Consider the following 12873-nt stretch of genomic DNA (forward strand, 5'->3'; position numbering starts at 1 on the left):
TTCTGTTTAAAAACAAATCTAAGCTCAGAAGATGTTCTTCATATTCCTTCGGACACATATTGTACTTTTATTAATGTTATGAAAGAAGATAATTTTGGTCCCTCTTTTGTCTTTTATAGTTATATGGTTCATACATGTGATATTGATGATGATGATCATCATCATGATAATGAGGGAGAGGATAAATGTCCATTCTTTTATGTGTAGATTTAAATGGTATGTATTTAAATATGATTGTTTGGGTCGTAGTTATGTAAACATATAAGAGGTGTGGTATGTATGTAAATGCCCCCTATTTAAGATAAGAGTCCTGCCTAATTAAATTTGTACTTGTATACATATAAAATACATATGCATGTATATGTATATGTTATACATATGTATATGTATATGTATATAGGGCTGTCAAAACGGCTTCTTGTTCGTAAACAGCTCGTGTTCGGCTCGTTTGCTAAGTTAACGAGCCAAACACGAACAACACGAATAAATATTTGTTCGTTCGTGTTCGGCTCATTTTTGCTCGAAATACTACTAACCGATTATATATATATCTTTGATGAGCAGTTTTTTTTTTTAAATTAATTGACTAAAAGACTACAAAAATTTATAATCAATTAAAATTATTAATGAAAAAAATAGAATAAAAACTATTAAATTAAATTCAAATGATGTCTTAACTATTGTCCTAATTCTTAACATCTTATGACTACGTGATTAGAGTTGTCAAAACGACTCTTTATTTGTGAAGGGCTCGTGTTCGGCTCGCTAAGCAAACGAGCCAAACACGAACACACTTTTTGAGCTCGAAATATAAACAAATCGAACACGAATTAAGCTTGGGCTCGCTCGTGTTCGGCTGATTTACACCGCTATATGTATATGTATTTATTTATTTAAAATTAGGCCATTCCACGGCTGGGCCGAGAGATACGATAGCCAATTACAATCACACGCTTACACACCGACGGCGCTTTCTACCGTGTCTCTGAAGTGCCAGTCAACGCCTACAACTTCTACTCCCTCATCCTCGCTCCTTCTCCCTCTTCTCTCTCGACTTTTGAACTGTAACCCTCATTCGACAGCGAGCACAAAAGCAGACACGGAGGTGGTTGCAGTTACGGCTCCGGCAATACGGCTCGTCGGTCTCAATTTTTCATACAAGACAAGGTGGCCTAGAAAGCGAGCCGGCGCAGTGAACCCCACACCAAATCACCGGATTTTACCTTTTTTCTTCCAGCAGTTAGATTAATAGGAACCCAGTAGGGATAGCACCAGCAAGTCAAGAAGCCTCCTGCCCCATTTTTATATTGATAGATACGAGGAAGAGGGCAAAGGGGCTTCTGATCTGATGCTACATGTCAAGAATGAAACATATCCTTCGCAAGCTGCACATCGGCGGCGGAGGTGGAGTCGAGCATCAGCATCTACATCAGCACAGACTGGACGAACCAAGAACAGAGACACCGCCTCCGCCTAAGATGGCTCAGCCGGCATCGTCGCCTTCGCCATCCTTGAGCCCCAGTGTGGTCTCGCCCTCGGTGGATGGGGGGGATAGTAGATCGATCGGATCGCGAAGCGAGGTGGCTTCCACGCCGGCGGGCGCCGGAAGAAGTGATTTTAGCCTCTTGGAGGAGGAGTACCACGTGCAGTTAGCTTTGGCGATTAGCGCGTCTGACCCCCTCGGGATCGATGATTTAGACTCTGTGCAAATCAAAGCCGCTAAGCAGATGAGTCTTGAGACTGCTGCCGCAACTGCAGGGGGTGGGGGAAGCACCGAGAGCAACATGGAATTGCTGTCGCTTCGATATTGGGTAAATCTTCATTAGCCTCGCCTTTGGATTAGGGGTTCCGCGTTTATTCTTAATGTGGGGATTATGAATGGGTTTAGGCTAAAAACAAATGTTTATTGATAATCTGGGCTGTGGTCATGGTTCTTGGAAACGATCTAAGCAAGTCTCTCCCTTCCCCATATGAACTTTGAATCGTGGATGTTGAGGCTACCTTGAGTTGAATGTTTTGGATAAGAAAAAAAAAGGGTTGTGTTGGATTTCACTCTGTTGAAACTTGAGTGTCTATTGGGCAGTGAAATTATCATTATTTTCTGGACCCTAGTGATCAGCGACCAAATAGTTTGATTCGTTTCTCTTTCTATTTTGAAGTGTTTATGATACTTTCCACCCTGATTTTTGTTTTGTGAAGGGTCATAGTGAATAGCCTATTTATAGCATGTATGATGTTGAGTTGGACAATTAAATGCATCTCAAAGAACACTATTTGGTGCTTTGTCATGAGTACAATTAAATATTTAAATATATTGACATGATTGACGCATGGACATGATGATTCTATCTGTCATAATCATTTCTTCCCTTATCATTCCTCTGTTTATTTAATATTATACAACTTTTGGAATGGTTTTTAAGTTTGTCATTACTAGTTTTAGAAGGAAGATTTAGAGCAATGGTTAGATTGCCTCTATTATGATTTCGAGGTCATAAGTTATAATAACGAAGGTAGTCTCTTTGCAATGAAAGATTGATATTGTGAAACACAAACCCTTGCTAAATGCTAAATTATAGGGATCATGCATAGGTTATGCCCTTGAATGGATTCATGGGTCATTACTATAGCTTTTTCTGGGTGGTAAGCATAAAAAATAGTCGCAACCTTGGTTTTGGTGTTGGGTGGGGAAGAATTTTAAATGGTATAATTGGGAATAGTGTTATCAAATTGTATTTAAACCTTATGTTGTACATATTATTTGCTAAACTATCTTTTATATTGGTGAGGAATATGCTTTAAGAGTTTTTTCATTGAGATGTAGGACAAATTAGAATTACACAAAAAGGATAATACCATAGATTCATATAATATATATTGTGTTTTTATCATTTTGTTACAAGCCGTCAAACAACAAAAGAAGAAACCCTCTTTTGTTTCTTGTGTTGGCATATATATGTTTTCAATTGTTAGCATTGATATGCTATTAAATAGATTTATTTGTTGGCCCCTGAGACTCATTATTACGAAGAGATTTTGTAGGGAATAGAGTAGTTGTTGGGTAATAAGGAACCATCTCTATTTTATCTCTTTGTGGTTATTGTTCATTGATTACGAATTATTAAATACAACCATTTCTCGTGAGCAAAATTGCTTTGTTATAGAGGTTTTATTATTACTTGAGATAGTTAATCTTGAGCTATTGATTAGATGGATAAATGATTAATCATAGTTAGCTAAAGATTATTTTTTAATTCTAGCTCCACTTATCGACGTATCTAGGGTTTATTTCATGCCAATTTTAGGCATTAATGCTGTATAAAACTTGGTTAAATAGAGGTGTGGGCATGACCTACTTAAACAACAGGTTATGAACAACATCTCAGAAAGAAGGTAGTTATGTTTGTATGTGAAGAATGGTTGTGTATGTGCTTCAATTAACATTGAACAGATGGAATATGTGTGGAAGAGGCGAATATTAAGTTTAAATTAGAATAAATAAATTCTGTAATTGGATCATTGTTTTGAGTTGCATGATTTAAAAAATGTTTTATTTGTAATTAAATGAAAGCATATTATGACATGTATAACTAGATTTCATATCTATACATCAAATCTCATATCATCTTAAAAGTCAAATTTGATACATTTCACATTTCAGGGATTTTATTATTATTATTATTATTTTTATTTGCTTTCTTAATCTCATCCCATGCTTGTATTTTTGTATTTAGATATATGTATGTATTGTTGAATGTGCAGAAATGAAAATATTGTGTCTCAAAACTATAACAGATAAGTTGAGAAATAATTATGAGTTGGATTGTATGAGCTGCACCTATTTAAGATAAGGTAGTGAAAGGTTTGGGTAATTTGATCGAAGATGCTTGATAAGAAATTATAGTTAATATTAATGTTGAAGGATTTACAACTAAAGTTAAACCAAGATAATAGTTGTATAGAAAGATCTGTATAAATAATTCAACAATAGAAGTGGGATGCAACATGAATAAATGAAGTATGGGGATTCATAGAACTGACCACAAATGGCTGGAATAGGATTATTGGTGGTGGTGATGATGATATGTTATTGGCAATGCTATCAACTTTTTTTCTGTTTCTACATTTCTTATGTCACGGTGCATTCACTTGAAGTATATATGTGCATATGTATATAACTGTCATACATATTAAATTTTTTTCGGCACTATTAAGAACTTATGTTCTCGTATCATGCCCATACTTTTTATTTGAACATGGGGTGCTTGATTTTGTGTTAAATAGTCTGTTTTTTTGGCTCATTTGAGCTGGTTAAGGATGCAGTTTGCACTCAATTATGTTTTCCGGTATGATAGCTGTAGGAGTAACTTGCCATGCTATGACTTTGCAGAGGCCACTGGGCAGAATTTAACTACAACTCACGTAGCACGGTAGCAGGCTACATCTTGCGTCCTGATCAATTATGAATTTCTAGAATGGATTGAACACCCTTTAGTCCATCAAAGGTCAAACAACAAGCCATTACTTTAAATTATCAGAAAGCTTTTCCTAGTTTTATTTGTTTATGACTGTGGTCCAAACCAAGAAAATGGACTAAGGAAATGGGGTTCCTATACAGCTAACAGGCAAAGAGAAAATACTGTAATCTCGGATTTGAAACTTGGAGTTCTTTAATTTTTATTGAATTAAATGGCCCCATTTATAATACATATGGGAAATTCAAAATCCTAACTAAATTCATGAATCAAGGAAAACTTTTCTCTTCAGAAGTTGAAATCTAATACTGATTCTCCTAGATTCTAGATAACTAGCTACTTGTCAAGAAAAGAATTTTTCATAACCCTAAAAGTTAGGGAAAGGGTCAGAACCTAGATTCAAATGAAAAAAATCACTTGAAACCAACTTGTGCCCATAACTGTTGGCCTCATGGGATTGGCAGCTTGATTCCTGAGTTGGTTGCTGGGGAAAAGCAGCAGGCTGAAGATCCTCCTGGATCACCAGTGTATATAATAATAAAGCTGAAGTTGTTAATGAAGGTTTAGGCATGTTTATTCTATTGCAAATCTTTTCAAATCCTTTTTTAATACCCGATGTGGACTTATACGTTATAGGTAAATCTGTAGTAGTTGGTTGCCATCAGCTAGATACATTTACTGGGTTTCTGGCTGACACTTCTCTGGTAAATACTCTCTTTTATTAACATACCATGAAAGGTTAAATCCTAGACCCCAAAGACCTGGATAGCTATTTGGGTGTCATGCATGCTGCCTCACAAGGACATCAGACTTTAAAAACCTGATTTCTATCCGACATGTTAGGCCTGTTATACACTTTATACTCTTCAGTTATGTTGGTCCATCCTCTTGAGTTGGAATCTGAGAGCTGACCCTTACCTATATACTGATTATTGCATCCCATAGATGATAGATGATTATTGCTAACTGTTCCAAAATTTGAACTGTAATTATCTATCTAGTTGTGACGGAGAATTTATTTGCTTTAGCACAACACCACACAAAATTGCCAGATAAGTCCTCATGTCAATTTTACGCCTGGCTTCATTTGGTTTGGCTTTCCTGTTTTTTAGTGATTACTGACAACCTTTCTCTGTTTTTGTCAGTTATCTTATAATTTTAACATTTTGTTCCTTTCATATTTTCTGTATGCTTTTGGCTTTTCTTTGCTTCTTGTTATGCATTTAATTAGGTTATTTTTTTGCTGTTACTTTTTGTTTGAGTTGGTTAATAAATAATCTATGCTATTTTTGCAGAGTTATAATGTTGTGAACTATGATGTGAAGCTAATGGATGGGTTTTATGATGTGTATGGTATTATCTCTAGCCATGCTCGAAAGATGCCTTCTCTGGTGGATCTTCAAGCAACATCTGTTTCAGCGATACTGGAATATGAAGTAGTTTTACTGGACCGAGCAGTGGATGTTGCATTACAACAATTGGAGAAGAGAGCAGTACTTAAAGCTTTAGAATGCAGAGCAACAGAAAATGGACCAATAGCCAGTGGTTTAGTCCAAAATATTGCTCATCTTGTATCTGAACATATGGGTGGCCCTGTTGAAGATGCTGAGGATATGCTTAGAAGGTGGACAATTAGGAGTAATGATTTGCGTACTTCTCTGAATACTATTGTTCTACCTCTTGGTTTACTTGATGTTGGATTGTCACGCCACAGGGCCTTGCTTTTTAAGGTTGACACCTAACAGGTTTATCCCAAATATATACACTAAATTACTTTCTCCCATTAGCGTGAAGCTACAAAATATTTAATCTAAATGCTGATTTATATTTTCAGCATTTCAATCATGGGACATCTGTGCCTATTTCAGTGATTTCCTTTTAGATACATTTTTTTATTAGTAAAGGGACTCTGAAATTTCCTATCCGGTGATTTCTTAAAAGCTACTATGTTACCGTCCTTATCAATTGCTTCATGGAGACTGGCCTGCATAGTAGATGCAGTTTAGCACTGTTTAAAGGCTGGGAATGTTGGTGCTAATCGATTATGTGCCAATTCCTACTGCTTAAAGCTATATAATTGGCAACCTCTTTTAACTTGTGGAAATTATAGATATTGATCCACTTTTATATTACACCATTGTATTATGAAGGGTCCTCATTGTAATTGGTGTTTTTTATGTTTTTTTTGTGGTTGGATCCTAGTTCTGAAATTGACTTCTGCACTTATTAGGTAGAAAATGGATGAGAGTGAATTTTTACCTTTGGAACTCAATTTTGTCAAGGAGAGTATTGAGTTTCAATTATGTGTACTTAGAAGTCACCTTTAGTTTTACCTTTTTGTATGCAATAAAAATAAAATAACATTATTCTAAAAAGTTTTACCTTAGTTTTTTCTTTAGTTATGAAAGAAACATACAACAACAACAACAACAAAGCCATAATCCCACTACGTGGGGTCGGCTACATGAATCTTTTTTCTGCATTGCGTCCTATTTAGTGTCATATTTTCATTTAGTTCTAGTAAATTATGATCATTGTTAATACAATAAGCCCAAATCTTCCTAGGTCTACCTCTGCCTTTCTTAACACAAGTCTAATCTAAAACATCTACTCTCCTAATCGGATCACTAATCGGAGGTCGACGTTTAATGTGACCAAACCATCTAAGACGGCTTTCTCTAATTTTGTCCGTCACAGGAGCTACACCAACCCTATCACGAATATATTCATTTCGCATTTTGTCTCTAAGTGATGTAAAATTAATTTCCATTTTGTCTCTAAGTTATGAAAGAAACATAGTGATGTAAAATTAATGGAAGATTGGTAAATGGAACCCACTTTAATCCAAACAAAGAAATTGAGAAGGAAACATAAATATGGCATTGAAAATCGTTTCAATAAAACTCACTTCAACTAAACTCCACCAAATTCAATAACTTAAATAAAAGCAAAATATTTTACCTTGATGCATTTTAGTGTCATGCTTAACATGTTGGCCACTTATTTTCTTCATTATACACCCATGGTGTTGATATTTAGTCAATAAATTGAAAATCTATTCATGTTATTTGCTATTCTATAGACTTTTTCATTTGTATAGTTGTGTATATACATTTTTTTGTCAAAGTTTATCACTCTCATTGTGTTTCAAATTCATCATATTTATGATCTCATAAATATTAGCTAGGTAATTTTTTTATGGAATGTAAAACTTGTGCTTCTGATGCTTTATACATCTATAATTCACTTGGAAATTGAATCGGTTTTTATTTTTTTTAATGAAATTTGTCTTCCCCACATCCAATTGGTATTGCATGTGAATTTTATTAATACCCTTCTTCGCCAATTTGAAGCCCAGAGGATAAAGTTTGAGGTTGACATTAGGTTGTTAGCCACTTATTAATTTTATTCTAAAACTAATAAAATGAATTTCAATTTGAACTCTTCTATTGTTGAGGCGTTTTCTAATAACGATATGCCATAGTTTTTCCAATTAGGGTTAAAAGTAGATCAGAATGTACTAGGATGCTACATATAAGTGGTGCATGACAATTAAACCATGCTATGCTGAAACATAAGAATGATTGACTACAGGGTGACCTTTTTTGAGTTTCATACAACAACTTAACCTAACTATTGTGAAAGGCAATGATTGACTATGTCTAAAATTAAGACTATATTATTACATGAAATTTTGTTATTTTAAATGGAAAATAAAAGATTTGATAGACAATGATTGGAAGGGGAATTGTTATTGCTTATTTAATTAAAACTAAATGGAAATGAGAAAAAGTCAAGGACGTCGTGGAATGTTTCAAATTATTGTATTTTGAGAGGTTTATATGGCAATGGATAGAGAGTTGTTGGATAAAATTGTTGAGATGAATAGAGTTGGTGATTGGATGATTGCTATCAAGATAATTATTGGTGACGAGATTTCTAGATATGATTCATGTTGATTCATCTTAATTTGGATAAGTTAATTTAAAAGTTATTTTTAGAAGAGATTGATAAGCTAATAGAAATTATATTTTAGGAAGAATTTATACTTATTAGAGGTGGCTTTAATGCACATATATATTTTAGTAGGATGAGCTATTAGAGGATTAATTTTGTGCATGTAATAAGAAATAACAATGTAACGAGAGAAGTTATATGTGATTTTGCTGTAGCCTATGATCTTATAACAATGAACACACAGTTAAGTAATGCAAAGAACATTTGATTGTTTATGGAGTTGGAGCTGGCAACTCAAAATAGGCTAAGGTTGTCAAAAAAAGCCCAACGTTAACGAACAACTCTTGTTCAGCTTGTTAAGTAGTTTGAGTTTGATTCATTCATTAAACAAGTGAGTTAAACACAAATAATTTTTTGAGCTCAATTTATAAACAAACAAAATAAGAATAAACTTTTGTTCGGTTGTTTTGACTTGTTTCGGTTCAAATTAATTAAATAATTTTAAAAATAGTATTTATTATAACCTTTTTATATTATTTTTTGTAATGTTTTAAAAATAAAATTAGTTATTTCTTAAATCATTTGAGCTAAATTTGAGCCGAACAGAAGCTAAAGTGAATAAACATATTCAAATTGAGTCGAACATGAATGTGCTAGCTTAAACAATTTTGATCAAAAAAAAAATCAAACAATGTGAACACGAACGAGCACTAAGTTTGCACAAACTCAACTTGTTTACACCACTAAAATAGACCTCTTTTTTACTTAAAAGGAAAGTAAAATTTTTTGCAATGGTGTAGGTGATTTCAATTTAGAATTGACTGTTTAATAAAAAATAATAGTTATTGATGTATATACAAAATGTATATAAAACAGTATAAAAAAGCTAGTTTATTCGGAATAAAATGGTGAGATTCAGAATGTGAGAAATTGTCATTTGTAATATATGTTATTAAGAAAGGTAAGTTTGAATTTTTAGTTTAGCCGATTCTAATATGAATTAGGATGGCTGGATTCATTAATAAGATTGTTATATAAATCTTATGATTGTTAAGAAAGAGGTCGTATGCTAAAATGGGGATTTATACTTTTAAAGATTGGGAGCCTTATAGGGATCATAAGATAGCTATTAAATCTTAAAAAGAATTTAGTGAGCAAGGAAAAAAATGAACTTTCATGATGTATATAACAAATTTAGTACTAAAACATGAGAAAAATAAGATATATATATATAAATATATATATATATATATATAGAGAGAGAGAGAGAGAGCAATTAAGGCTGAAGAGAACACACCTGTAGAACTTTATCATGGTATATGCATTAGACATTGAAGTAATATCTCTGTTCATGATGAAGGTTGTGAGGGAAGATGAAAATGTTAGTTTAAGAGATTATTTAATCAAAATTATATGAAAAATATTTTTCGAGATTATTATAAAACAACATAATAAGATTTATTATTGTTTGATCCAAAAGGGTGAATTAGAGTTTGTCTTTGAGGAACATGCATAAGGTAAAGTTTTAGTCCTTGATGAGATACTTATTTAGATTTGGAGAGTTATGGGATGTTTTACAGTGGTTTGGTTAACTAATAAGTTGAAACTTCAAAGAATGGAGTGAATGTTTATAAGATATACTATAGTACTTATTATTAGCAGAACAAAGTCTAATAATATAATATGCATTTTTAGCTTGTGTGATATTAATTAGTGTTCATCAATATTATTAGAAGAAATAATGATATCTAGATGTCGATACGTTTTTTTTTTTAGGATTTATTTTACAAAATAATAATGATACATATGAGATATTACTTCTAGAGTTAAGTTTGAGTGATTTAAATAAGTGACTGAGAGTTTAATTTAATAAAATGATATTAGAGTGAATTAAAAGTAAACTTTATAAGTATAATTTAGCCTAAGATGTTGTATACATCCGAGCGTTATGTCGTAGAAAAGTTGGTGATAGCTATGGTGGGTGTGGAGAAAATGAGAATGTTAAGATGGATGTGTGACAAAGTTATAAATGATCATATTGGGTAATTAGGTGACATCTATTGAAGATATGTTTTGAAAATGGTCCTATGTGGTAAGAATATATTCAATGAAGGATAAAAAATGTACCATTAGATTGATAGATAAAAATATTGTTAGAGCACTGTGAAGGAAAGAGGCAGATCAAGTAACATACATAAAAATTATTTGAAATGATTGGGGAAGAATAAGTTTTATGCTTTATGTGCTACTTAGCTGAAACAAATGAAAATTGAGGATTCATAAAGCTCATTTTAAATAGTTTGGATATCATTGATGATGATGAGTATCACTTGTGAATTTTGTGATATCTTTGATGATTCATAAAGCTCATTTCAGATAGTTTGGATATCTTTGGCAAGTGATTGGCAATTATACAACTGTTAAGTAGCTGTTTTGGAAATATTATTTGGTTGTTAAAATTTCATCATTTTTTTGTTGTTTTGTGATACTTAAAAGGCTTGCGATTTTCTATCTGATTTCATTCAACAAGTACTTTGTCCGAAGTAGTGTTGGTTTACTAAGTTGTGATTTTTCTTAATTTGAAAACTTTATTGGACTACCATATTAATGTTAGTCATTTGTCAGACCATTAGATAATCGAATGTTCCTCTGATTATTGGCAGTTGATCAAATCTCCCATTTCAATCTTGTTATGATTATAGTGAAGTTTTAATTGTATGCAGCGTTCTAGTGGAGGTTATCTTTATTATTATGATTTTTGTAGAGATAAATCATTGTGAGGTTATGAGTGCAACTGAGGTTTTATGTTACGACTAGTCGTTTGTATTAGAAAACTAATAATATTTACTTTTGGTGCTAGGTACTAGCTGATCGAATTGATCTTCCATGTAAGTTAGTGAAGGGGAGTCATTATACTGGTTCAGATGAAGGTGCCATAAACTTCATTAAAGTTGATCACGAAAGGTACAGTTTTTATCAACTTTTACTATTTATCTGCAAATGCTATAGCCGAGATGATAGAGGTTGCTTTCCTTTATACTGAGATTGAGCTTTTTCTTTCCTGATCCTTTTTTTAAGTCCAGATTTTATATGTTGAAGTTTTGCTGAACACTGGGCCATAAGGTTCGGTCTTTAAAAACAGAGAAAAATGCTGCAACAATAATTGATTAGATTGGTGATACTGAATCAATTCATTCAGGGTTATTTTTTTCACTTTAGATAGATTAAGCTAGAAATTTTGAGAATATTTGAAGGTAAAAAAAATGTCTCGAATGAAGACAATGGGATGTTAAGTGCTTTGATACCAAAGATTGCAAACAGAATTTTATACAGTATCTGTCTACTTGAGTTTTTTTTATCAGGATATCGGCTTTAGCTTGTAAATACAAAAACAGCTGTCTCGGGTTGGTTTCTTGATTTGAACTTTCTTTCAATAGTTAAGATTAGGTATGGATACATACTTTGGTTCTATATAGTGTGGTTGGCCATTTGGAGTGATGGGCACTAATCGCTCTTTAGTTTGTAGAATGAATGACTTTAAGTTCAACTAGGATTTGTCTATATGATGTGAACCCTGACCTAATGAGAAGAGTACTCTAATGGGTATTTATTTATAATATGTTAAACCAAGTTTTTATTTACTTACAGCTTCTGCTGAAGTCACCTTTCTACGATTAACCCTTGGAGTATAGGCTTCATATGTTCATTTAATGAGCTCACATATTTGCTATCATATTGGACTCATTGCCCTCCCTCTTCTTTCTCAAACACGCAAGATGCACCTTTTTCAACCATGTTTTATTCAAGTTTCTACAAAATCCCGTCTTCTTTGCTTATAAAATGTACATCCACCCTTAGTTTTCACCTGTATCTGGTTCTATTGTTGCAAAATTCAGAGTAGGAATCAAATTTGCTATTGTGTGTGTGTGTGTGTTGCTGAGCGAATGAGAGAGAAGGAATTACTGTGAATGAGCCCTATTGGTCAGTTTGGTTGTGTGTTCATATTTGGCCGACATTTTTTTTTTATTTGGTAGTTCGTTTTGAGGGGGTTATCTTTTTTTTTTTCCTTTTTTGTGCGACAGTCTTCACTAGTTGAATGTATTTATCAATTTGCCAGGTTCACTTTTATTTATTTATTAATTTTGTTTCATCTTATAGTTCATTTTGATGTCTTTTTCCAATAGATTCAGTAGTACTGGACTAGGAACCTATTTGTTGTTCAACTGGTTAGTGTGGTTCTCATATTAAAATGTCTCATCTGCGCTCTCATATAAAGTTATACTTCAGCCATTTTTATAAATCCCAGCATAATATATTGCTATATATATGTATGTATGTATGTATGTATGTATGTATGTATGTGCTATCCATTTATTTATTTTTTCTTTTCAGGGAATATATCATTGATCTTATGGGAGCTCCTGGCACATTAATTCCTGCT

The 12873-nt window shown here is 33.0% G+C and overlaps 1 protein-coding gene across 1 annotated transcript in view; it reads left to right on the forward strand.

Moving 5' to 3' along the window:
* The first annotated feature begins 918 nt into the window (after positions 1-918).
* The window catches only part of LOC110022578 (serine/threonine-protein kinase EDR1), a 27051-nt gene continuing 15096 nt past the window's right edge, over positions 919-12873 (forward strand). Inside the window, 5 exon segments of the mRNA XM_020721604.1 lie at positions 919-1811; positions 5771-6205; positions 11293-11396; positions 12825-12870; position 12873. The exon segment at position 12873 is cut by the window's right edge and continues 570 nt beyond it. Coding sequence (XP_020577263.1) covers positions 1356-1811; positions 5771-6205; positions 11293-11396; positions 12825-12870; position 12873 — 1042 coding nt within the window. The 5' untranslated portion in view covers positions 919-1355.

The sequence above is a fragment of the Phalaenopsis equestris genome, unplaced genomic scaffold, assembly GCF_001263595.1.
Source record: "Phalaenopsis equestris unplaced genomic scaffold, ASM126359v1 Scaffold000198, whole genome shotgun sequence".
In the NCBI taxonomy this organism is placed as follows: Eukaryota; Viridiplantae; Streptophyta; class Magnoliopsida; order Asparagales; family Orchidaceae; genus Phalaenopsis; species Phalaenopsis equestris.